The sequence below is a fragment of the Cetorhinus maximus genome, chromosome 18 (genome assembly GCF_964194155.1).
Source record: "Cetorhinus maximus chromosome 18, sCetMax3.hap1.1, whole genome shotgun sequence".
In the NCBI taxonomy this organism is placed as follows: domain Eukaryota; kingdom Metazoa; phylum Chordata; class Chondrichthyes; order Lamniformes; family Cetorhinidae; genus Cetorhinus; species Cetorhinus maximus.
This window is the reverse complement of record NC_135896.1, coordinates 69,115,905-69,143,673: the sequence shown is the minus strand read 5'-3', so window position 1 is coordinate 69,143,673 and position 27,769 is coordinate 69,115,905. Positions and strand designations below refer to the sequence as shown.

General features: G+C 45.0%; 1 protein-coding gene across 3 annotated transcripts in view; it reads left to right on the top strand.

Annotated features, from left to right (window-relative positions):
- Positions 1–27,769, top strand: part of coch (coagulation factor C homolog, cochlin (Limulus polyphemus)) — a 67,699-nt gene that overhangs the window by 24,065 nt on the left and 15,865 nt on the right. For 2 of the 3 annotated variants that reach the window (XM_078562875.1, XM_078562876.1), the window contains exons 5-9: positions 19,171–19,304; positions 21,065–21,127; positions 24,038–24,097; positions 24,177–24,324; positions 24,485–24,588. In XM_078562875.1, the coding sequence (XP_078419001.1) occupies positions 19,171–19,304; positions 21,065–21,127; positions 24,038–24,097; positions 24,177–24,324; positions 24,485–24,588 (509 nt within the window). The remainder of the gene's footprint in view (positions 1–19,170; positions 19,305–21,064; positions 21,128–24,037; positions 24,098–24,176; positions 24,325–24,484; positions 24,589–27,769) is intronic. The other variant, XM_078562877.1, reaches the window with a different exon arrangement.

The window sequence follows — 27,769 nt, the reverse complement described above, 5'->3', positions numbered from 1 at the left end:
CTCCAGGTGACACAAAAGTGAAAATGCGGGAGTCAGGTTGGGGATTTTGCCAGATGTCCACCAAATCGAAGGACACGACCGGGTCCCTCAACTTACTCACACCTAGCGAGCGGTGCTGGGTATCAAGACGGTCCCTGGACCCAAGGGTACAGTTGAAATCGCCCGAGGACGATGCACTCACCTGCATCAATGGAGCCAAGATGAGTGGACACTTCCCCAAAGAAGCTTGCTTGCTGCTGTGCGCCCAGGGGAGCGTACACATTCACACAGTGAAGCGCCGTGCCCCCTAGGCGCACAGTAAGGTGCAGCAACCGGCCTGGCACCAGCTCCATGACCCCCAAGATCTCCGGCTGAAAATTAATTAGATTAAAATCTACCAGCTACCACACTTCTCTGCATATATCTGTAATATATCATACTGGCAAAAGGTAGTGGTCCCAAGAGAGTGGGCTATTGTATTTCTATTTCTGGCTATAGTCTTTACACCAGGTAGTTAAATTACCATCACACTGAAACATCAAAAATTTGCTCAGTTGGCCAACAAGATAGCCGCCCCGCCAGAATTGGAGGCTAGGTGACTCATGTAGACCCCCCCGCTCGCCACTCCAGGAGCCACGTAACTTTGTCTCCCGGAATGGTTTGGGTTTCCTGCAGGAAGCACACCGCATACTTCCCATCCCTGAGGACCGAGAAGTTCTGGGAACCTGCGCTGTGTGTCCCTGCTGCCATTGATGTTGAGGCTGGATATGGTAGTCTTCATTGTCAGAAGTATGTGCTACCATCACCATGCCTAGTGTAAAAAGGAGGGGACTGTTTTAATCCTCCCTCCAGGAGCCCAGCGAGAAACGTGTGGACCCTCCTCTTAGCGTTCCGGTCCAGCCCAGGAACCTGGAGAGCCTCGCGGGTGGACCAGAACATAAGGGGGAAAGAATGCCAACAGTACAGGGCCGACTCGACTCTGTCTCGACGATCGTGATTACGCGCTAAAAAATCCTGGAGCTCCCGTAAAGGGATGAGGGGAGAATCAGTGGGGGCACCAGGGGATTCACCACCTCACCCAACAATTACTCTAAGTCATCCCCGGTGCTCACCACTGAAACCCCATCCTCCTCCAGGTCATCGCCTCCAGCTTCCAACCCCTCCCCCCTATTGAGTACGGGGGCTGGTTTGGAGCTGCCAGTCGGCTCCACCTCCACCTCGATTACACCCCCAGGATCAAGGGCAGGCGGGTCCTCTCTTGGGGATATGGGCCAAAGGGTGGCGGTGACTCAAAGCCCCACTCGCCCTCAGGCACCAGGCCGCCCGGCGAGTCCAGAAAAAGCTCCGGACCTAGGACAGAGGCGCCCAGCACTGAATGTTGGGAAGGAGCCGGGAGGCCCTCCTCACCACAGCGGCTCGATGACCCAGCAGTCGGGGCCATGAAGGGACTGCTGCAGTCCCCTGGCGGGCCAGATGGCATCTCGGAGGTACAAGGTACAACCGCAAGGGTGATACCCTCACCGACCCCCGAGGGGTCCTGCTCGGGACAGCAGCAAGGTGTCAAGAATTTGAGCTCCCCCCAGAGGGCAGCGTGAGGACTTACGGGATGGAGACCTTTTCAGTGGGGAATGGGACACATCCGACCTCACAAGTCGTGAGGTCTTCCCCCTCCGGCATCTCTTCCAGGTAGGCTGGGGGCTGGGGAGACCTCCATCTGCGAGGCCCCCGCCACCTTGTCCAGTCCGTCCGGACGCTCCGCCCTCTGGGATTTTGGCTGGTCTATTCTTTTTAGGACAACCATTGGCTCGAGGTCGTGCACCCCATCGCCACCAGAGCTCCCGCATGAACAATGCTAGGCCCAGCACATGGCGCTGAGGTGCACACAGGCCTGGGAACACATGCAGACATGTCACTGGGGCCGGATGATGTTTTTCTCCCCGAGCCAGTATCCCTGGGTGTCTGGGGATCAGGGCTGGTTTGAGAAGTTCGGAGGGGAGTGGAGGGGGTCCACCTCCACATGGCGGGTCTTCCGTCATGCTGCCTTCTGACACGGGGTCTCTCCGGCAGCTGAGATGGCGATGGCTGCCAGCTGCAGAAGCCTGATGACATTGGCGGCCTCAGAGGCAGGCCAGTTCCTTTGGACGTGCCTCATCTCCTTGCAGGCATGGCACCGCACACCGCACACCGCCCATGGATGATGCGATAGGCAGTCCCCTCAAAGGTGACATCGAACCGCCCCTCCGTGCACTCCCCCCCCGGGCCAGGCGGACAAAGACCTGGCACCGGAAGGAGTCCACGTGGAGGAGGCTGGGCTCCCAGAGGCTGAGCGGGATTGGCAGCACCCGGATCTGACCTCCCCAGTTTGTGAAGGCGGGGGAGGAGGAGCTCACCGGAAACGAACGTTGGATAAAACCAGCCTCCGAGGATCCACTGCCAGATAGGTCCAGCCTACAGTGAGCCCCTTGGCCAGGGGCAGATGCACCGCCCGCTCGGACCTCAGGAAGAACACTGCCTTCCCATACACGCGCGAGGCTGCAACGATGGCCGAGGGGCCAACAACCCCGGCCAAAGCCTTCACGCATGTTTCTACTGTCATCTTGGGGTGAATGTAGCTCTTTACCCCCTTGGCCCTGGTCAGGAGCTGGAACGGTGATGGGGCCGTGGGAGCAGTGGAGGCCACGGAAGTTGCCGCTCCTGCATAGGTGGTCTTGGCAGCCCCATCACTGGTGATAGCACCACCTCCACAGCTGCCCCGGAGGGCCCGGCCACCAGTGACCCTGCAGCAGCTATTGGGGAATGAGCCACACCCACCCCGAGCTCTGTCGGTGGCAGCAACAGCATTTAGAAAAGGGGAGATGGGGAAATAAGGATTACCCTCTCCTGCCTGATGGTGTATAAAGACAAAAGCAGAGGAGAGAGAAAGGGAAAAAGGACAGGGAGGCACAGAAGGGAAGGGGTAATAGGTGCAGAGTGTGTGGGTGTCACTGGGTGGAGTGCAGTGGGGTGGTGGGGGCCTAGCTGTTCTTCCCGTAGGGGGAGGACGATGTCTTTGCCAGGCAGCCAGTACTGCCTGGCACACAGAAATCAGGTCCGTCCGTCCCTGTTCACCAGGCAGCACCTGCCACCTGGACTTGGACACAGGTGGGGCGAGAAGATCGGGGGGGTGGGGGGGGGTGCAAGATGTTAAATGGACACGTGCACTCACCCCTTCTCCCCGAGTCCCTTCAGTAGTCGTCTTCCTCCCCTTACAAAGCAACACTGTCTTCACAGCCCCCCCCAAACAAACGTCCAGACACCCACTGCAAATGTAATGAAAACAGTTCTTGCCTCCTGCCTCCCTGTCTTGCAGCACCTCCTCTGTCCTCCAATTCCTCAGGCCTCAGGCCTGGTAGACTCCGGGCTCCTGCAGCCCCAGCAACAATACCAGCAGTAGGCTTCTAGAGTCCCTTGGGCAAAACCAGAGCAGCTTGTAAAAGTCCAGAGGAGTATGTTGGAAAAAGCTATAGTAGCAGCAGAGTATTCCACTCCCAGTAGTAGCAGCAGCCACAGCCAGCACACAGCAACAGAGATAACAGCTCTAACTCAGGCAGGAACAAGCTGCACCTGAACCCAATCAGGGAAGCACAGCCTGGGTATGGGTGTTAATCACTTGGAAATATTGTTCACTATTGGCAATAGACTCCCAAAAATGTCTCCCTGCCTATGGCTCCTTGTTCTGATGAGCAGTGTTCTTGTCATTCAGATGTGAAACCTTGTTTCCTGCACAAAATAAAGGCAGGTATCTCAGTCCAGGGCCTCTTCCCTGTGCAGTGTGTAACCCTCAGACCAAAGTGATGGTCCAGCTTCATACTCATTGGACACAGTAGTGATATCTGCACCTCAATGGTGCTCGTCATTGCTGCCAGAATGTCGTGGGCAGGCATCACAGATTTCCATCATTCTCTCTGTGTGCTCTCAGTACCTTTGAGATGGGGCTGGGTCCCCATCTCTTCAACATCTGTGTCCGGTGACGCTGTGCTCCTGATGGGGTCAGGTGCTGAAGGCTGACAAAGGATCAGGTGCATTTAAAGTTTCATGGCTGTATCCCCATGATATGACCCTGATCACAGAGCGCAAGCGAGCTGCACTCAGCCAGATGGGAGTCAGACATTCACAGAGGCTATGTGGGGTGTCATGACATGAGCCTGACCACTTTTGGTATGTGTGCAGCAATCAGCCACACAGGAGTCAAACGCTTACAGAATCTTGCAGCTATGAGGGCCTCCCGAGCACGGCTGCCTCGTCTGACTAGTGCGATGGCCTCATTGCTGGCATCCCCACCTTGGAGGACCTCATCACCATCATCCCTTTTGATGACCTCCTCATTGAAGGAGGTGAGCAGCTCTTCCATCTCCTCATCACAGTCCTCTCCCCATTGAGGGCCAGGTTGTGTAGCGTGCAGCAAGTGACGGTGATGTGCGGCATCCTCTGGGGACTGAATTGGAGTGCTGCACCAGACCTGTTGAGGCACCGGAACCTAATTTTCAAAATGTCTATAGCTTGCTCCATCAAAGTCCAGGTCATGGCAAGAGCCTCATTATACCGTCGCTCTGCTGCAGTCTGAGGCCACCATATGGGCATCATCAGCCATGTCCTCTGTAAGTAGCCCTTGTCCCCGAGGAGCCAATCCTGCAGCCTCTCTGGACCCTGGAAGATGTCAGGGATCTGAGACCTGCTCAGGATGTAGGAGATGTGGACGGTCCCTGGGAATCGTGCGCAGGTCTGCAGGATGCATTTGTGATAGCCGCAGACAAGCTGAACATTCAGCAAGTGGAAGCCCTTGCGGTCAACGTAGTTGACTGCTTGTTGCCACGGAGATCTAAGCGCCACATGAGTACAGTCGATGACAGCCTGCACCTGTGGAAAACCTGAGATCTGTGCAAATCCCAGCTCCCTGGCTTTCCTGATCCCGTTCAAAATGCACAAAGTCTTTGCCTTCACAAAGAAGGTGTCCATGGCCTCCTGGATACATTTATGCATGGAGGCTTGCAAGATCCTGCACAGGTCACCTGTGGAGCCCTGGAAGGAGCCACTGTTGTAAGAATTGAGCACCGCGATCACTTTCATGGCCACTGGCAGTGGCTGCCCTCCATTTCCCAGTGGCACCAAACCCTGCAGCAGGTGCATATGTAACCGACCAGTTCCCTAGACACGTGCAGCCTTCGGCGACACTGGCTCTCAGTCACCTGCAGGAATAACAAGCGCCGTCTGTAGTCCCTGGGTCTGGTTAAGCACCTGTGAGGAACGGCTCTCTGTGGATCTTCAACTGCATGCACAGCAGGCCCTGCCACCCCTTCAGCTTGAGGGAGGTGTTCCTCCCTTTGCTGAGCCAGATCACACTCTTCTTTTTCTCTGCTCCCTGTAAGCCATGAGCACACCGTTCAATCACTAGGCTACATGATCCTGATGTTCTCTTCCTGCAGGATCAAAGAGAGGGACACGTGGATTAGCATGTGTCCTAAAAACCTCTCTCGGTTAAGTCTGAAGGCCCCTTCATGCATGCAGGAGAATGCTGGCCACCACTTGGATGGCCAGTGTGTAGTGCGCTTCATGGCTGTCCGAAACCCCACCCACCTCCTCCCCACCCACCTCCTCCCCACTCCACTTGACCGGTTGGCGGCAGATTCGCTTACTGGACTGCATGCTGTGCTCTCAACGCAGGTGCAGGCATTCTCCTAACCCGCACTGCAAGGCTGCACTGTTAGCTTCAACCATGATGGATATTGGTCCACACCTTAATAAAGACATTGCAAGGGGCTGTGAGCAGCTCCACCAGTGACTGCGCCATGGCCACCTTTTGCAAGGGGATTCTACAACTTGTCCTGATGGCCAATTGTTCTGCTGCCCTGTAAAACATACATTAATTTGTAGTCTGCGCCTGAGGGGTGAAAAGTTCTGGAGCATTTTGTGGCACTTTCATGCTTTGGCACTGAGTGGACAGAAAAGCTTCAGAGGCCCAACTCCAAGCATGTCATTGGAGCTGGAGCTCAATGGTTTCAGCTGCAGAAGAATGCTCACTTTTGACAAACTATTCCAAGTGCGTGGCCACTTCCCTCAGCCCCCCCTTTCCCCATCAGTCCCCAGCATCTGCTTCAGTCTGTGCTGCCTTGCCCCCACATCCTCCCCCACCCCGGCATGTGCTTGTGTACTTCCTTCAGTCTGTGCTGCCATGCCTCCACCACCCCCCAGCCTGACCCACACTGGAGCCTTTGCCCTGGCATCACACTGAAAGCCAGCCAGGAGAAAGCAACTTGCCTGTGCCATCTCCCCCTCAACCTTGATGTCCTATGGGCGATGTTCATGAGCACTGCACAAGGTTGTGTGCACTCACCTCCAAGTTCCCCTGGAAGTTCAGGTCACCAAGTGTATGCCTATTAAAGGTAATCATGAAGCACGCCATCCTGTAGACACACCAACGTGGGCAGTAAATTTGATGAGGGGGATGATTCTGGCGATCAGGGCTTAAAATGAGATGCTAAAGTATTGAAATTAGGTTCCCAACATGCAGTAGCTGGAAACATGGCCAGCCATTGACTGGTGAAGCAGACATTCGCAAACTGGTTGAAACCGATTTTTCGTCTTCTTGTCATATTGCGCCCGCCATGATGTCCTCCGCCAACGGGACCAGACGATTCCACCCCTTGTTTTAACCCCTTGTTTGCAGCGTAGAAATTACCCAGAGTAATAGTGAACTCCAGAGCAATTTGAAAATGGACAAGCTCCAGAAGCCTGTTAGAAAGTTGGCACTAGATGGTTCACTGAAGAGAAGCTTCAGGCCCCCCTCAAATAATCTAATTTCCTAAATGAACATTTACCCTCATGTTTATTCCCAAGAGTGTAATATTGGAGTGCAGCGAATGAATCCCCCAGCACCTAGCCTGAAAGCAGCACATCCAAGCGCCTGGCCAAAGCAATGTCATAGCAGACAGTCATGTTGGGGGGAGGGGCGTTGATGCACACCCCGCAATGACCATCATTTTAGGGGTGAGCACTCTCTGACATGAGAACAAAAACCCTTGAACCCACTTTCACTGATGAGTCATTGACAGAAAGAGGGACTTTGGAGACTAATACTGACACTTGTCTCTTTCCCATTGATGCTGCAGAGGAGAGACCATCAGGAAGACGGAGGCTCGATTTATCTCTGCCTGCATTATTGCTTACAGGCAGGAGAGAAGAAGCAGAAGATTGTGACAGAGGCGCCTGGATCACAAAGGGAGGAGCAATACCCTCAAGACAAAATGGCCTTTGCAGGAGCAACTGGCAGGGCCTCCTCCAGATTCTGATCATGCAGGTTTGCACCAGACACCCAGGAAGCCCTTGGCAATGAGGGTGAGTTGGAAGAAGCTGAGGCTACAGGGAAAGAGGCTATAGCATGAGCTAGACAAGGCAGGCATGCGCCAGGCCCTGATAGCCACCAGTTTCCACCAGTAGGACCAAGAGTTCACAACTCATACACCTTGAGTAGATCGCAGACCCCTAGGCATCTTTGAAGGACCACACAGGATCCAAGGCTGGTTCCTCGGTGACAAAGGGTAGCCGCACAGGAAGTGGTTGATGATGACCGTTCAGCAGCCTCAGATTCCTGCAGAGAGATGGTATAATGAGGCTCATGCCGCTAGCCGAGCATTGGTGGAGCACAGCATAGAGATCCTAAAGATGTGATTCCGATGCCTGGACAGATTTGGTAGAGCACTCCAGTACAGCCCCCACAGGGTCTCACTGATCATCTTGCTGCACAACCTAGCACTGCAAAGCCAGGAGGACTTGCCAGATGCCAACATGGAGGAGCTGCACCCTTTCTCCGATGAGGAGGACCTCAAAGGCAATGAGGGTGATGAGTTGGAGGAAGCTGAGGCTACATGGAAAGAGGCTATAGCACGGGCTAGACAAGGCAGGCATGCGCAAGGCCCTGATAGCCACCAGTTTCCACCAGGAGGATGACAAGTTGTAGTGGGTACCCCCTTGAACAAGTGCCCTCTTTCTTGGACCAGTGTTGCAATTCCTCTCAATTCGCCCATGCACTTCAATATAAGAGTGTGGGAGTGAATAGTTTTTTTTATTCACTCAAGGGATGCGGGCATCGGTGTCTAGGCCAGCATTTGTTGCCCATCCCTATTTGCTCTTAAGAAGGTGGTGGTGAGTTTCTGTCAAGAACTGCTGCAATCAACATGATGTAGGTACACCCACAGAGCTGTTAGGGAGTGGGTTCCAGGAATTTGACCCAGCAAACAATGTAAGGACAGCAATATATTTCCAAGTCAGGATGGCGTGTGGTTAGGAGGTGAACCAGCAGGTGGTGGTGTTTTCATCTGTCTTGCTGCCCTTGTCCTAGATGGTAACAGTTGTCGATTTGGAAGGTGCTGTCTAAAGAGGCATGGTGTGATCATTGGGTAGGCAGAGATGCAGGTCAGCTCAGATGGACAACTGAAGGCAAACCCCAGCAGGCAGCATTCAAAATGCTCAGGACATTGAGGTGAAGGGATCCACATGCATTTGAGAGTGCTTGCACAAGGCTCCGAAAGGTCCTGCCACACACACTTCTCCCTCCAGAATCACTCATTGGCTGGCTGCTTCCTCTGTGGTGACAGAGGATGAGGTTGAGGGAGTCACAGGCAAAGGGGTCTCAGAGGGAGAGGACAGCCTCTGAGATTCCACAGTGGATGACCCAGGGGTGTCCAGTGTCACTCCTCCTCCCCTCAGGTGCCTGAGGGCCCCGGCCTGTCTCCTTGAGGGGAAGGAGCACCTGGAGGGTTGTGGAGGTGCCCCATTTCCCTCCCCATTCTTTTGTACCAAGAAGAATCTCAGTTTCCCCAACCTAACCTTGCAGCTAAGTTCCCTCATCCCTGGAATCATTCTGATAAATCTCCTTGGCATCCTCTGAAGGACCTTCACATAGTAGAACCACTGAGAACCCTTCTCCTTCTCCTCCCCCTTCAAGCAGCTTGTGGCCTCCTCTGTGGCCTCTGTTCATTCTGCCTGTTATGCTGCAGGCCAAGTGGGATGGAAACTATAGCAAGTCATCTGAGCAGAATCCTTAATTGAGAACTAACACCTTTATCATGTACCACAACACTCCTTGTAAAAGTCGTGCGAACTGGCCAGTTAATATACAAGGATATAAACCATTAAGAAAAGATTGGAGGAAAAACTGGAGGTGGGCTGGCAGTTCTGGTTAGGGATGATATTGTCATGTCAAAAAAAAGGGATGTCCTTAAGGGAGCAAGAGCAGAATCCATTTGGCTAAAGTTGGGAAGCAAAAAGGGTATGATTATGCTAATAAGAGTACTTTCATGCTAATAGGCCTCCAAATAGTGAGAGAGAGATAGAGGAACAAATCTGCGAGGAAATCACAGAAATGTGCAAGAACAAAAGAGTGGTGATATTCGGGGACTTTAATTACCTGGATATGCAATGGAATAATGTTAGAGTAAAGAGTAAGGAGGGTGAGGAATTTCTGAAATGTGATCAGGAAAACTTCCTTGATCAGAATGTTCTCGGCCCAACTAGAAAGGAGGCATTGCTGGATCTGGTGCTGGGAAATGATTTTGACCCAGCAACAGTGAAGGAACGGCGAAATATTCCCAAGTCAGGATGGCGAGTGACCACTTCCAGGTGGTGGTGTTCCCATATGTCTGTTGCCTTTGTCCTTCTAGATGGTAGTGGTCATGGGTTTTGAAGGTGCTGTCAGAGGAGCCTTGGTGAATTCTTGCAGTGCATCTTGTAGATGGTACACACTGCTGCCACTGTGCGTTGGTGGCAGAGGGAGTGAATGTTTGTGGATGTGGTGCCAATCAAGTGGGCTGCTTTGTCCTGGACAGTGTCATGCTTCTTGAGTGTTGTGGGAGCTGCACTCATCCAGGCAAGTAGGGAGTATTTCATCACACTCCTGACGTGTGCCTTGTAGATGGTGGACAGGCTTTGGGGAGTCAGGAAGTGAGTTACCTGTCACAGGATTCCTAGCCCCTGACCTGCTCTTGTAGCCACAGTATTTATGTGGCTAGTCCAGTTCAGTTTCTGGTCAATGCTAACCCCCAGGATGTTGATAATGGGGGATTCAGTGATGGTAATGCCATTGAACCTCAAGGGGCAATGGTTGGATTCTCTCTTGTTGGAAATGGTCATTGCCTGGTACTTGTGTGGCATGAGTGTTACTTGCCACTTGTCAGCCCAAGCCTGGATATTGTCCATGTCTTGCTGCATTTGGACATGGACTGCTTCAGTATCTGAGGAGTCATGAATGGTGCTGAACATGGTACAATCATCAGCGAACATCTCCATTTTTAACCTTATGACGGAAGGTCATTGATGAAGCAGCTGAAGATGGTTGGGTCGAGGACTCTGCCCTGAGGAACTCCTGCAACAACTACAACCATCTTTCTTTGAACAAAGAACAAAGAACAAAGAACAAAGAACAAAGAAAAGTACAGCACAGGACCAGGCCCTTCGGCCTTCCAAGCCTGCGCTGATCATATTGCCCGTCAACTAAAACATTTTGCACTTCCGGGGTCCATATCCCTCTATTCCCATCCTATTCATGTATTTGTCAAGCTGCCTCTTAAACACAGAGATAAAAACAAAAAACTGCAGATGCTGAAAATCCAAAACAAAAACAGAATTACCTGGAAAAACTCAGTAGGTCTGGCAGCATCGGCGGAGAAGAACAAAGTTGACATTTTGAGTCCTCATGACCCTTCAACAGAACTAAGTAAAAATAGGAGAGGGGTGAAATATAAGCTGGTTTAAGGTGGGGGGGTGGAGGGAGAAGTGGGGGGTGTGGGGGTGGTGGTGGTTGTAGGGACAAGCAAGCAGTGATAAGAGCAGATAACCAAAAGATGTCACAGACAAAAGAACACAGAGGTGTTGAAGGTAGTGATATTATCTAAAAGAATGTGCTAATTAAGAATGGATAGCAGGACACGCAAAGTACAGATAGCTCTAGTGGGGGTGGGGTGAAATAAGACTAAAAGGGCATAAAAGGTATAGATTTAAAAATAATGTAAATAGGTGGGAAAAGAAAAATCTATATAAATTATTGGAAAAAACAAAAGGGAGGGGGAAGAAACGGAAAGGGGGTGGGGATGGAGGAGGGAGTTCAAGATCTAAAGTTGTTGAACTCAATATTCAGTCCGGAAGGCTGTAAAGTGCCCAGTCGGAAGATGAGGTGCTGTTCCTCCAGTTTGCGTTGAGCTTCACTGGAACAATGCAGCAAGCCAAGGACAGACATGTGGGCAAGAGAGCAGGGTGGAGTGTTAAAATGGCAAGTGACAGGGAGGTCTGGGTCATTCTTGCGGACAGACCGAAGATGTTCTGCAAAGCGATCGCCCAGTCTGTGTTTGGTCTCTCCAATGTAGAGGAAACCGCATTGGGAGCAACGAATGCAGTAGACTAAGTTGGGGCAAATGCAAGTGAAATGCTGCTTCACTTGAAAGGAGTGTTTGGGCCCTTGGATGGTGAGGAGAGAGGAAGTGAAGGGGCAGGTGTTGCATATTTTGCGTATGCATGGGGAGGTGCCGTAGGTGGGGGTTGAGGAGTATGGGGTGATGGAGGAGTGGACCAGGGTGTCACGGAGGGAACGATCCCTATGGAATGCCGCCAGGGGGGGTGAAGGGAAGATGTGTTTGGTGGTGGCATCACACTGGAGTTGGAGGAAATGGCGGAGGATGATCCTTTGAATGCGGAGGCTGGTGGAGTGATAAGTGAGGACAAGGGGGACCCTATCATGTTTCTGGGAGGGAGGAGAAGGCATAAGGACGGATGCGCGGGAGATGGGCCGGACACGGTTGAGGGACCTGTCAACGACCGTGGGTGGAAAACCTCGGTTAAGGAAGAAGGAGGACATGTCAGAGGAACTGTTTTTGAAGGTAGCATCATCAGAACAGATGTGACGGAGGAGAAGGAACTGAGAGAATGGGATGGAGTCCTTACAGGAAGCGGGGTGTGAGGAGCTGTAGTCGAGGTAGCTGTGGGAGTCGGTAGGCTTGTAATGGATATTGGTGGACAGTCTATCACCAGAAATTGAGACAGAGAGGTCAAGGAAGGGAAGGGAAGTGTCAGAGATGGACCATGTGAAAATGATGGAGGGGTGGAGATTGGAAGCAAAATTAATAAATTTTTCCAGGTCCCGACAAGAGCATGAAGCAGCATCGAAGTAATCATCGATGTACTGGAGAAAGAGTTGTGGGAGGGGGCCAGAGTAGGACTGGATCAAGGAATGTTCCACATACCCCATAAAGAGACAGGCATAGCTGGGGCCCATGCGGGTACACATAGCCACACCTTTTATTTGGAGGAAGTGAGAGGAGTTAAAGGAGAAATTGTTCAGTGTGAGAACAAGTTCAGCCAGACGGAGGAGAGTAGTGGTGGATGGGGATTGTTCGGGCCTCTGTTCGAGGAAGAAGCTGATAGCCCTCAGATCATCGCAGTGGGGGATGGAGGTGTAGAGGGATTGGACGTCCATGGTGAAGAGGAGGCGGTTGGGGCCAGCAACTGGAAATTGTTGATGTGATGTAATGTGTCAGAGGAATCACGGATGTAGGTGGGAAGGGACTGGACAAGAGGAAAGAGAAGGGAGTCAAGATAACGAGAAATGAGTTCCGTGGGGCAGGAACAGGCTGACAGGTCAGTCCTGTTTGTGGATTTTGGGTAGGAGGTAGAAGCGGGCCATCCGAGGTTGGGCGACTATCAGGTTGGAAGCTGTGGAAGGAAGATCTCCAGAGGAGATGAGGTCAGCGACAGTCCTGGAAACAATGGCTTGATGTTCAGTGGTGGGGTCATGGTCCAGGGAGAGGTAGGAGGAAGTGTCTGCGAGTTGACGCTCAGCCTCCATGAGGTAGAGGTCAGTGCGCCAGGCAACAACAGCACCACCCTTGTCAGCGGGTTTGATGACAATGTCAGGGTTGGACCTGAGAGAACGGAGTGCAGTAAGTTCAGAGAGAGACAGGTTAGAATGGGTGAGAGGAGCAGAGAAATTGAGATGACTAATGTCACGCCGACAGTTCTCAATGAAAAGATCAAGAGAAGGTAAGAATCCAGAGGGAGGGGTCCAGGCGGAAGGAGTATATTGGAGGTGGGTAAATACTCACCTCAGGATTTCAGCTCTTTTGTCCATGTTTGAACCAAGGCTGTAATGAGGTCAGGAGCTGAGAGGCCCTGGCGGAACCCAAACTGGTGAGAATGACATAGGTTAGCAGAATGGGCAAGCAAGTGGCAGATGGAACTTATTATAGAGAAGTGATGTATTTTGACAGAAGGGATAGGGAGAGGCAATATTGACCTAATGGCACAGTTCTAAGTAGTGTGCAAGAACAGAGGGACCCTGAACATCAATGCCTGAATGTGCAGGACATTTAAGAGTGTGGTCAGCAAAGCTTATGGGATCTTGGGTTTCATAAATAGTGGCATTGGGTACAAAAACAGGAAAGTTATGCTGAACTTTTATAAAGTTAGGCACCAACTAGAGTATTATGTCCATTTCTGGTCACCACAGTTAAGGATGTGCGTGTCCTTGGGAGGGTGCAGAAGATATTTACCAGAATGGTTCCAGTGATGGGGAATTTTAGCTACATCGTTAGCTTGGAGAAACTGGGGTAGTTCTCCTAAGTGAAGAGAAGATTGAGGGGAGATTTGATAGAAGTGTACAAGATCGGAAGGATAGGTTCCCCTGGATCCCATCAATATAGCCCTTGACATGCCATCTCTCCTCCCTGCACCTACACGTCCCCATCTAAATGCCCATTCTGACCCTAAACTCTCCCATTATCATCCTCAATATTTTCTTCTGATCCCATGCTTGAAAAATTGGTGCTCTTTTTCATCAGAACAATGCAGATCACAGGTGATATGATGATATGTTTAAAATTCTGAAAGGATGGAAGAAGGTAGATAGAAGCAGACTTTGTCCTCACCTCCAACAATAAGTATGAGAAGTTTCTTTGTCACTAAGATTGAAACTATCCGATCAGCTACTTCTGCTGCTGCTGTCCTCTGTTCCACCAGCCCACAGGGTCAAACATCCTCTAAATGTCTCTTCCGCTCTGGCCTGAACTTGCAGTTTTATCTAGTTTCTCTCCCATCTCTGCACATGCCTTTCCTGTGCTCATCTTGTCTCAAGACATATGACACCTGATCCTGACTCTAGACCCCCCCCCGCCCCCCACCATTGTATGTTGGTTAGTCTATCTTTGGAAAGATTACTGAAATGTTGGTATGTCCAAACAATAACTGGTTTATTTTAAGCTAAATTATGTAGAGCTATCCATGACTAGGTGTTACACTACTGAAGCCATGAACATTCTCTCTCTCAGCTCTTTTGTGATGTATTCTCTTACATCATCATTATGGGAGGCACTATTTACACAGTCCTACATATTAACCCTTACAAACCCTAATGCTACATCTCCCCCCCAAGTCTTCATCCATATATTTTACATTCATATTTACATACTAACTCATCTCCCTCCAAGTCCTTGACATCACTGATTCAATCTGTCAGGATGCTTCAAAACTCTCCCTGATCGTGTTCTTGTCAGACTTGGAAGATCGGTGGTCTCTCTTTAAACTCCTTTTTCTTGATTTGGGTGGTCTTCATTGAGAGTTGTGGTATCTGGTTTTTATTAATCTGTGACTCAACATCCAAATGATTGTTGCCTTTGATGAATAGAAATAAGATCCCCCCAGTTTCTATGTATAGTACCTTCTGAATTATGTACTAAATAAGATCTCTGTTGAGTGTCATCTCTCTAGACTATTACACCTTCTTTCCCTTGGTCCGATGTCTGGACCTAGACTTGATCCGTTTCTTCCTCTCTTTACAGTTGTGCCTTTCTCAATCACATTTCCACCTCTCTTTACTTGATTTTGCAGGTTTATCTCTCTTTGCGTTTGACATGCTCCCTATCCTTGCTTCTTATGTTTGCCCTCTTTCCTCTTCCTTTCTGCCCTTCCTTACTTCTGGAGCGATGACTCTTTGCACTCTCATTCTTGAACTCACAGATAGACCTGGACTTCTAGTCCCGGAATTAATCCTTTGGGTAAGATGTGAAGCTGTGAGGAATCCACCTGATCAATGTCTGTCTTTCCTTCAGAATCCAGCAGACCTGGTTTATCAATAAGTTCACTTTCTTCCTATGTAGAAAAGGAGGACATTTCATGTCTTGGTTCCATGTCTAGTTTTTGATTTTTGTAACCACTAGCATCCTTGATGACCACTTTTGATGTATGTTAGGTGCAGATGTGTTTTCTAGGAGGTCATCACTGTTGGATAAATGTGGTATTTGAACAGAGTATCCCGTCACCAGATTTTCATCTTCCACTTTCGAAGCAATATTACAGAGTGATGAGTATTCACTCTCATTCTCATGCTTTTTCTGGGCGAATTTTTTCAGTATGCATTTGTTGTGAGTAAGTGGACCTACCCCCATCTGAATGTCTTCCTGCAAAATGGATGGACTATCAACCTCTGTGAAGATTATAAAAAGAGCGCTGAAGTCACAATCCAAATCTTCATTGCAGTTAGATAATTTCTGGGATTCATTTCTAAGTCCACCCTTGTATATTTGCTGAGTGACTTCTTCCACTTTCCTGATAGGATTGAGATCTACACAAGCGCTTCTGCTTAAAAGAGAGAATTCCTGATTCTGTAGAACATAGAATGTTTCCAATGTCTGCTTTCCCTTGTACTGGAGCATTGCCTGTAACTTTCCCCTGAGTTTTTGTTCAATCCCTCCTGGACCGGGTTTCCATCAGCTGCAGGCAATGTGTTGGTAAGCACAGTTTGTTGTCTGATTAAAACCATTACATGTGCTGCAGTATCTAGTTTAAAGTTGATGATATGTCCATTGACATAACTGTGTTCCAGAATGCATGATTGGGGTCATTGATCTCATTCAGGAAATATATTTTGTTCCTCATCTGGCAAAAATTCTTAAACTTCCTGAATAGCCTTATGCGTGAAGACTTTTCCTTTGAAACCTATGAAGTTAGAATTTTTACTTGGACATATTTTCCCGAAATGGCCAATTCTTCTGCGGAGAAAGCATTCTGCAATGTTTGCAGGACACTGTTTGTGTCTATGGGTCTTTTTGGCACCACAGTGCTGGCAGGGTTTTATGACATCTTGTACTTTCCTTCTAAATTGTACCTTCTTTTCTGATGTTTCTTTTACATTCCTGGGCTTGAGGAACTGTATGGTCACTGGAGTTTTCCTGAACCAAGGCTTTTCTTCACCTCTCAGTATTGCCCTGTTCTGCTTACAGACCTTTGCTTGTCTCACCAGCTGTATTGCTTTTTTTAAGGTAAGGTCTTCCTTAGATTGCTATAAGTCTGATAGGGATTCATCAGTAACACTGACTACAATGCGGTCTCATATTAATTCTGTTTTAGGTCTCCATACTCGCATCCTTAAACCAGCCTGTAAAGGTCATTAATAAAAACATCTATTGTTTCAGCTGACCTCTGGACCCTTTTGTTGAATTTGGCCCTTTCTAGAATGTTATTGCTCCTCAGGTTGAAATAGTTATTGAAGGCTTTTAAGACTTCTTCAAATTTATCAGAGATCTCATTGATGCCCTGTATTACAATAATACCATCAGTTGCTATTTCTATGGAGTAAAGTAATGCGTTGACCTGTTTAGATTCAGACTTACTGTCCAATCCTGAAGCAATTCAGAACCTCAAGAATCTTTTTCTCCAAAATGCCCAGTTTGGGGTTTGATTTGGTTGTTCCATGTGTCCAAACCTCTCAGGTACATAAATTTAGGATCCATGGCTTTTCTAAGCTTTTAGCTGATTCACCCGAAGTTTTAAATTTTCCTTCCGGTATTTGAAGTTTTCCTGCCCTGTTCAACCTCTCACCAAGACTGCCTACAGTCACTGTCTCTCCCTGGGGGATCTCTCAGCTAGACATGGTATATATTTCTTGAATGCTGAAAGGCTGTTAAAACTTGCTTTGCTTTAAGTTATTTCAATAATCTCATCACTCACTTCTCCCTGGAACATCGAGTATTTATAGCCATTTTTCATTTGTGTTGCTTCACAGTCGCCACGCGCAGTGCAGGTTCTGTCCTTCCTAGGGATCTGGTTTTCCCAGTGCATCATTAAAATTGATTTGTACCCTTTTTAAAGGGTTGCTCATCAGTTCCACAATCTTTGCTTGGTTCTCCAATTCAAAGACTACGATCACTGAGTAGGGATTTGCTTCACAGAGCACCATGTGATATGCTGAAACCCTGAATGAGTTTGAAAGTTGATTTTCTGAATTTCCTGCCTCCAAGTCATCTATGGAGTACCATTGGAGTTCTTCAACTGTGTCTTACAGAGTTCTGTAGTTTTGGCACCACTTTTGCAGGTCTGATATTTAATCTTCCTTAAAGTTGAATTTTCAGTGTCTTGGGGTCAATCACTTTGTATGTTGGTTAGCTTAGCGAAGAATGATTGCTGAGACATCGGTATGTTCAAACAACAACTGGTTTATTTTATGCAGCTAAACTATGTACACCTACCCATGACTAGATGTTATTCTGTTGAAGCCATGAACATTCTTCCTCTCAACTCCTTATCATGGGATCCCTTACATCATCATTATGGGAGGTTCTATTTACACAGTCTCATACATAAACCCTAATACTTCACCCCATACCGAATACAACTCTCACCTGTGACTGTGACTGTTTCCTCTGCCACCCAACGCCCTCAATGGAACCACAGGGCCCCAATATTGACAGGACCTTTAGGCCTCACCTTCCCTGGATTCCAGACATTCCAGGATTCTCGGCCCTTCCCTACTCCACACCTTCTTGCACCCAAAAGCCAGCTCCTGTCCCCCTTTTCTTTCCTCTTTCATGCCTCCCTGCACCCGAATGCCAACTTTTCCACACACACACCCTTGTGCTGCAGAGTTCAACATAGAAAACCACTTACCTTAGACATAACTGCATAAAGCCAAGTGGTGTACACCGCCTTTAAATGACCATGAACCAAGTGTCAGAAGATTCCCGTGTGCCGCCAGACTTTATCTTGAAGGTAGGACTTAATTAAAGACAAATTTATGCAAATGAGTATTCATGGCATGTAACTACATTGCAAGTAGGAACCTGCCACTGGCTGGTGTGAGGCTTGACACGCCACCGACGCAATCTCTGCATCTCTACCCACCATTGGGAAATCGAAATTTTATATGACGCCTAAATCAATCACCCTGCGCACCACGTTTCGTGTTTTTATGGGCTTCATAAAATCTGCCCCAGCGTGTCTTGGGTGGTGGTGGAAAAGGGGCAGATTATTGTGTGTGTTGGAGGAAGAGCATATGTGCTGATTACCGTGTGGGGGTTGGGGGAAAGGGGCTTCACTGAGTCTTCTGTCACTGGAGAATTTGGAGAGCTTGGCTGAAACCTACATGAGTACATATAATAGTTTTACAAAACACTTTAAAAACACATTTTTTAATATATGATGTTGACCTATAATGCTGCTGCTTGTATCCCTACTGGGGATATGCTGTCATGGTATGTCACACTCGTCTATTTTTTGTCATCCTCACATTTCCATTGTGGCTCATCTGCAAAAACTCTGTGACGTCTGTCATTTAAATATGCTGAGGTTGACCCCTCTTCCTGCTGACCTCCACTTTTCCCTCTAGCAGAGATCCCTGTAGGTTTTCAGCTCTGATCAAATGGCCAATGAACACTATTGATTTTAGAAAAAAAGCATGACAAAAATAAGTTTAACAATCTAAATTAATCAGCGCTTTTATGAACACTCAAAAATTTCTCTTAGCTGTAGAATTATTTTTTTAATTTAATTGGCACCTCCAAAAAAAATTATAGTTGCTGTAATTTTATCATGGGCAGTGGCATTTCCTTAAAACCGATAGTTAGCTATGTGAGTTTCCATATTGCAACTTTGCAAAGAATATATCTTTGGTAATGCAACACATTTCAGTTTCATTACATTTTAATTAAAGAAAGATGTGTACTTATACAGCAGTTTTAATGATATCAGGCAGGCTTCACAGCCAATTATTACTTTGTACTCACTATTGTAAAGGAGGGAAACATGGCAGCTAATCTACACTTTAGAAAGAACTTTTCCCTAATTGAAGTGCTAAAGATTTTTCTCCACTGATGTATTGTCTTTTCCTGTGGTTTATTCCAGTGGTGTGATTAATGCTTTGGGAGGAGTAGTTCGTCTTCAGAAACTACCAGGGCAGAGAAATTATCAGACTTCCTCTGCAAACGGGATAAGATCCTTACTGCTTCCTAGGTGGATGAGCTCCTTTTCAGTGTCCAGTGAGTGGTGCTTTATTCTCAAGAATTTTAAATAATAAATCAGCAAATGGGAATGAAATTTCCAAAACAAAACAAAAATTATAAAAATATGAGAAGAATGAATGCTTACTTTCTCCATGATTAAATGCCTCCTCATAAAATTGCACATTTTTGATTGTGAATTTTATGAAAAAGTATTAGCAATCATTGAATATGGAGAAAAAAAACCAGCTATATCTTTTGCATGGAGTTTTACCCATGTAGTCTAGCAAGATTTAAAGTCCAGAGGTACACTTACAAGAGTTGAGAAATGTGCAATCACCAGAGAAAGACACCTGATTGCTTAGCAATACCTATCTATAGGTTTGATTAAAGTATCATCGAATACGTTTGCCTTATGTCGGTATGGTTACTATAAAAAACTGTTCCAATTAATTTATAGACTAACAATGACCAGTCTGGAAAATATTAATCACCAAGTCAGGCTTACTAGCCTGAAAACTATTTGGAATGTTTTTTTTAAACTTTGCTTTCATAAACACGACAGCTGATTTTCTGTGACAATCCTCATAGAAACCATTTGAAAAAAATACTGAAATTGAGTAGGTATCAGCTAACTGGCTTTAATTCATAAACTAAGTTTTAGTCTTGTCCAGGAGGCAAGGTTTTGATCTTGCCATGACCCGTGTGCAGCTGAGTCAAAATTTCAGGCAGAAGTTGAATTTTTAAATGTTAAGTATTGCAATGTTAATTCTGATTTAGGTAGTCTGTTTATTAAAATATGCAGTTCAAACTTTTAAATGGTTGAAGTTGTTTCAACTTAAAATTTGAGTACAAGGTTGGTGCTTACTAACCACATAACTAAACGTAATTAACTCTATTTGGACACAGCTTATTACATATTCATATGTGTTTAGCAGGAAAATCAAAAGGCACTAAATAGCCCATTAATCCCACTTGCATTCAGACACAAAAATATGAGGATCAATTTATACACAAGACAAACATATTCCACATGCATAGAAAAGTGTTCCTCATAGTTGTGTAGGAACTGAGGCACCTGAGGGTGCATGTACATCCATCTTTGAAGGTGGCAGGATGTATTGAGAGAGTGGTTAGCAAAGCATATGAGATCTTGGGTTTCATAAGTAGAGGCTTTGAGTATAAAAACAGGGAAGGTTTGCTAAGCCTTTATAAGCTCTGGTTAGGCCCCAATTGGGGTATTGCATCCACTTCTGATCACCACACTTGAGGAAAGTTGAGAGAGTCTTTGAGGGGGTGCAGAAGAGATTTACCTGAATGGTTCCAGGGATGGGGAATTTTAGTTACAAGGTTAGGTTGGAAAAGCTGAGATTGTTCAAAGGAGATTGAAAATTTGATACAAGTGCACAAGATTATGACAGGCTTGGATAAGATAAACAAAGAAAACTGTTCCCATTGCCTGATAGTACAAAGGCTACGGGACACAGATTTAAGATGCTGGGAAAGAGATACTGGGGGAATGTGAAGAACTTCTTGATGCAATGTACTGTAGTGACATGGAATTTACTGCCCATGAGAGTAGTGGAAGGGAAACCAATCAATGATTTCAAATGGAAAGTGAATGGGCACTTGAGGGAAATTAACCTGCAGGGCTATGGGGATCAAATGGGATATGGGAACTGTGGATTTCTCGGAGGAGAGCTGGCATGGACTCAATGGGTTGAATTGTCTGCTTTTGTGTCATAAATGACTTTATGATTCTAATTTGTCTGAAATCTTAATATTAATTTCTTCTGCAGCAGTAGAAAGGATAGCACTTGAAGTATCTGGACAGCCAAAAGCAACAGTAATTCCAACTCCTGGTCTGTATTTTTCAATTGAAAATCATAGCATACTGCATGTTGCCTAATTGGAATGGAATTCAATGCACTGAAACTTGACAATGTCATTTCTGCTGTACCACATATAAATTGATCTTATTCAATATTCCATTCATAGAGGGTTTTTATTCCAATTTAGAGTGGGTAAAATGTCATACCAAGTTATCTAAAATCCCAGTTTCTTTTAATATTTGATCACTTTTTCTCAATCTCCATATTCACTGTTATAACATCAGCTGCAGGTTGCCACTGAAATGATAGGTAACATTAACAGAAACAAATCGAGATATTTTCTGCAGAATGATTTATTCGAGTCTTTGTAATTAGAATCGTAAACGTTCTTAAATGATGATTGCCACAGTCTGAACTTTCTCCCGAATGTTTTACTGATGTAAACATTTAGTCAACTTTTCCATAAGCAGGTGGAGTCTTCTGTGGTCTGAATTTTGCATCTTTATCCTCCATCATATTTGGCTTAGCCTCCTCCAGGTTAAGCAATTAATCTCAAAACTGCATAAACTCCAAATAAAATTGGTGATTAGAAAATGTGTCGAATGCTTATAGCATTCTCCAGTCATCTCAGATAATGGAAAATATCTCATTGTCAAACTGCTGCAATGTAGGCCAAAGCTATTATCTAGAATTACTTACAGATAAAAAATATTACACAGAAGTAAAAGGAGGCAAGATTGACTGCTTCAAATAACACATCTGTCATTTTTACAACTTATTTTGACAAACTTTTGTGATAAATTTAAGCTTCATATCTTGGGATTTTTGATCCATTTTTATTCAGAGAAAATGTTTTTTGGGATTAAGTTATGTTGAAGTGTTATTTTAAAACAAAGCAAATTTACACAGATTTAAAAACTACAAACCATAAGCATTGTGTTTTCATTGTGTTTTGAAGTCAAATGAGTCAGTTTGTGGAATTCACAACTGACAGTGTGAGGAAGTGCTTCCCTAACACTTGCTCTCCTTTGAAGTTATTTTCATTCAGATTAAAGGGAAGCTACCCATACAATGAAAAGTGACACATTTGATAAGAGTTACTCCTCTGTTATCTGTGATACACTTTTGTCAGTCACCACTCAGAGATAGTTAATGTATGAAATACAGTACATGTTGTGCTTGTGTAATTGTGCTGTATTTATCCAGAAGTGCTGGAGCCTTTATACAGCAGAAACAGCCAATTCAGAATTCTCACCAGTGCACAAATATGCAATAATGACTGGAAATTGTGGGCTTGTTTGTAGTTTCTAAACTTATTAAATTAGTTTCAATATTCCTATGGAAATTGGGAAAACCTAACTCCATCAACCTGAAAACATTAGCATTTTCATATCGTACTACTAACCGACATGATCTATAGTTGTGTCTATTTAACTTTTGCTAATTTTACAAAGCACATTATCTTCTGACATTAATGCAAAACAAACATATGCAGGGAAAAAATAATAGTTTATAGGAAGAATTTAAATATCTGTACCATTTTCATTATCAACTATCTAATGGGATGTATAGAAAAACTTACTCAAATTTTTCATTATCTCTATACAAATATTTGGAATAGTGTGTTTTGAGAACATTTTTGTATCACTTGTATTTTGAATGAACCTTACTCTGCCTTGGCCACTTGAGGTCTGTACGTCTAATCAGAGGTGATTAGCTATTCCACTAACATGCTCAGCTAGAGCTGAATCAGCCCATTTCTGTTATCAATTTTTTTTCATCACTTTTCCCACCAGTCAGTTGCAGTGACTGAGAATTGGGATTATAGTTCCTGAGTTGGAATAATGATAGTTATCACCAGACTCCTTGGTGTTTTACTTACCTTACAGAACCTTCAGATCTAAGGAACATGAACATTAACTAGGATGTCCACCCTTTTGCTCTGAATTACCAGTAAGAAAAAAAGAGGCAAACAGGTATAATAGCAAAAACTCAAGAATTCTGCACCCTACTGACAACCATTGCGAAGCCTCTGCTTAGTCTTCAACATTCCACTATTTCAGACAAAACTTTCACTCCTGCACCAAATACAGTTCAAAGTTCTCCACAATATCAGATTGCATGAGAAGGGCCTATTCCACAAATCAGATATTTGTTTTGGCCTGTCACTCCTCTGCTAGATATGTGAGCAGAGCAGAAGTTTCTGACACTTCAGTCAGAATTGAGCCCAGAATCAGCACTGCTGTTGCAGCTGTATCTCGAAATTCTGCCTATATCCAAAGTATTTTCAACAGCAAGGCTTCACACTTCTGACTCTGATACTCTCTTCCACACCATGCTTGAAACGTATATGTAGAACACAAAATTCTTCCGAAGTTTTCAGGACCAAGGTTGCTGGAGCAGGTATTGTGCCATGGGATATAAGTTGCCCATTGTCATCACAATACAATGCTTTCTGTGTCCCAAAAATACAGAGCAATCTTGCAAGATATGTGGCTTTTTTTACAATTGTTTCAGCATGCACTTTGTTTCCAAGTACATAACATGCAAAATGAAATGGCAAGCACGGCTTTTCAAAATGAATTTCACTCATGATGAAACTATTCAGTCTCACAATTGTTTATTTAATTTTGAATTGCCTGTTCATCTTCATCCAAGATTTAGCAAATACACATGAATAATACACAAATGGCTCATCTTTATTGTGTACTGACATTTTTAAGAATATAGCAAATACTGTAACAGGCAAATGATTACAAATATGAATGCTTTGCAAGACTGTATTAGGTTTTCTGAAAAAAAATTGCCCCACATTTAAAAAGGCTATTTCTCCCCCTCCTTAATTTCAAAACTATAATGTAGTAGACTCATGCATGCATCAAAATATAAAACATAAAAAGTGTACTTCAACTAATATTTTACATTGTTATAATATTTTAGCACGACCTACAAAGAAAAAAGCTGCAAAAATTGGGAAAAATAATTCAAAGGTAAACAAAGGTAAGGGCTCCTCCGCAGCCAATTGCTTTTTTAAGTTGTATTTATCAAACAGATTGAAAAGTAATTTTTCAACCCACAGAGTGCAAAGCTGATATTGCCTTCTTGCTTGATGGAAGCTGGAACCTTGGTAAACGCAGATTTAATCTACAGAAGAATTTTGTCATCAGAGTTACCAATTTGCTTGGTATTGGACCACAAGGACCACTTGTTGGTGTTGTACAAATCAGGTAAACAAAGTGGGAAAAATTGTGCAAAATTCCTTTCTAAATCTCTGCATAAATCAGACTTAACCAATATTTGTATCCAATCAGTGAAAATGCAAGTACCTGAATTGGTATGAGTCACAATTATGGTGTTTATGGTACACTTTATGTATTACTTGTACAGCGAGAGTCCTAAAACTGAGTTCATCTTGAAAGAATTCACTAATTCAAGGGATGTGGTCAGTGCCATCAGAAATGTGACTTACAGAGGAGGCAGCACCAATGTTGGTGAGTGACATGTTCTCATAACAATGTAATTTTCAATAACACATTTTTAATTTTGGAAAATTAGTGTTTTTCCTGTTATAAGGTCTGTTTCTTTCACTCTGCTTCCCAACAATTAATCAAGCTATCAACATGGAATCACATGTTGCCCCCAAAAAACAATCAGCACAGGAAAGTGTTCCTCGGAATTAAGTAATATTGCTTCTCCCTTACTATAGGCTGTACATATTATTCCCTAAACAAGATAGTTACAGTAAGCAAGTATTATCTCCATCATTTCCTTTGCATGGTCCAGCTGTTCAAGATTTCAGAATAAACCCCGCTCTGAAATTTTGATGCAGTGCATTGATAAAGCACTATGCTGCACCTCTTGACCACTGGTTTTATGTTTGAGGCTTGGAAAGTGATTCTTTTTTCAGGAAGCCCTCGTTTGCCTGACTTTTTACATTCCCTTGTGTAGGTAAATAGCTGTTCTGTGTCGGTGGTGTGTTTCAAAGCACCAATAATTGACTTCCTAGTCATCAATAGCGAGTGAAAAGTTTCCACTAATGTCATTAAATCTGCACTTTTTCCAGACAGTTGCACACAAGCTTGCTGGCAACAATTTTCAAAACCTAGAAACAGTAAATCACTGTAGTTAGAAAAACGGGCTTAGTTTTAATTGAACACCATTCTGCAAAATGGTCAGTAAGACAGACATTGGTGATGGTGAGTTGTATTTTTAGCATGCTGTTGGACTAAAATGGTCATTATAATTAACTGAAAAGCCGCTATATATGAGAAAATGGTTCCCTCTATTTCCCTTCACCACTAGGGACAAAAGAACAGAGGACTTCTGCAATTAACATTACAGAGCACAGGCTATAATCTGGGCAGAGTGGAAAAGGTCCCATGTCTATATTAATGTGGTTCTTTGCCCTATGAACTGCTGATGCATCCCTGCTGAGAAATCAGGTGCTGTTAAATCTGCATTTCAGTGGCCTCACTCCTATTCCATGCTCACTATTCTCATTGCTCAATCATTTAATTTGGTGTCTGTGTTCATCCTTTTTCCCTCGATTTTGCATGTTTTTAATCTGCTGCCTTGTTATTCTCAATGGTTAGTCCACTTACTCTAAGAGACAACCTGCACTTGTATCTAATACAAACTGTTTTTCTCATCACAAAAGTTCAACACATATTTACACAGACTCAGTGGATTAAAGGAAGAAACATAAAAAGTGCTGCTAAATAATAAAAGGTAGATAAATGCAAATACTTAAATATTTAGAAATTGTAAAAGTGCAAACATGAGTTTGAGAAAAGTAAAAATCAATAAGTAACTGTGAAGAACATGTATACAATTTTTTATTTTTTCCTGTTGAAAATATGTTGTGAATACTAATACTAATTACATGGAGGCACATTTATTCACTGGTTTCCCAGTAATGAATCACCTTATCATTTAAAACGTGGGGAACAATAATTTTGAAACTGCTACTAACTTTTCCTGGCCATTATCAGGTCTTGTTCTGCTGAGATATTTCCTACTGTCAGAATAGGCAGACAAGCTTCTTTGAGCTTCTGCCACACTGAAACTGTTCAGATGATGTCCTGTGAACTTTCCTTCACTCCCTTTCCTCAGTTTCTGAACTGAGAATTAGAACTCGCCATGTGATGTGGACAACTGAGAGTGTTAATATACACTGTGTGTGACTGCATTGAAACACCAAGTTATTCTACCACTAAACAACTCTAATACTGCATTTAAAAAATGCTTTTAGACAATTATTGACAGCTATCTGGAAGATTCTCCAGTGACTAATTACTTCCTCTTTAGTAATGCCAGCAGGATTAATTATCTGCAATTAATAATGGTAATTGTGGGCTGTAGTGGTAAACCATTGACCACCCTTAAGTGACTTCTTGAAGCGCAAGGATGTCCTCACCTTTGGATGTTATAACACACATTTAGTCATAGACTTAATCATAGCCCCTATTTCTAGACTATTGACATTGCTGGCAGTACTGAAAAGCACAGTATTGAACAACTGGAGAAACTCCAAAATTCCCTAATTGAAAAATAGAAAGCTTTGCTTTCAGATTCATCCCAACAGGAACCAGTTTGGTGCTATTCCAAAGGGCTTTATACGATTGGTCTGAAACTCTTCCATTACAAACAAGAAAATTGAACACTAGACAAAATGCAACAGTCACAAAACTAAACTTTCCAAGGGTTCTCTTTTTAATTTCATGTTGAAGTTGAATTGTAATTTAAGTATTCTGTATTGTTTGACCCTGGTTAATTTTCAACCTGTTTGCGATGTATCCATCATATTATTTTCTTTTTTAAACTGAATTTTTGCTTGTTGTTTCTAGTTTTGAGTTGGGAACAGATGTGAGTGAGAGCAGCCTGGTAGAGGGGGAAAATAAGTTGATTCTCCTCCCTTCTCCAAAAGTGTAACCAAAAAAGGAATTTCTATGGAAAATCCCAAATGCCAAAAAATTTCATAGAATCAAAGGGCTGAATTTTACATTCCCCCACCAGCAGCTTTGAAGGCAGAGGGCACATAAAATCCAGTAGGTGGCATTCCCACCCAACCCCGAATTGTCTGAAATTTTATGGGGGCAGTAAGACGTTGGCCAGATAAATGGCCGGAGCCTCACTCTATCCCTGTCAGTAAGTCCACACTATGTGGGAAGCCCAGCAGATTTAGCTGCACGGACCCATAGACGCCGACGTCTACAGCACATTTGGCCCATCGTGTCCACCCTGGTCATCAAAGATCTTACTAAACTAATCCCATTTTCCAGTGCTTGGCCCATAGCCCTGGAGGCTATGGCAATGCAAGTGAATATCTAAATACTTAAATGTTACGAGAGTTTCTGACTCAACCACCCTTTCAGGCAGTGAATTCCAGATTCCCTATTACCCTATTATCAGGAATGTTGACCTGCCAAACTTGCCCTTTTAGCCAAGTCTTGGTCACAGCAATGATATCATACTCCCAGCTCGGAGCAGCGAAGGTTGAGATGGGCCCTGATAGAGGTGTATAAGATTAAGAGGGGCATAGAAAGGGTGGATAGGAAGGCACTTTTTTCATTAGTAGAAGGGTCAATAACCAGGGGGCATAGATTTAAGGTAAGAGGTGGAAGGCTAAGAGGGGAGCTGAGGATAAATCTTTTCACCCAGAGGGTGGTAGGA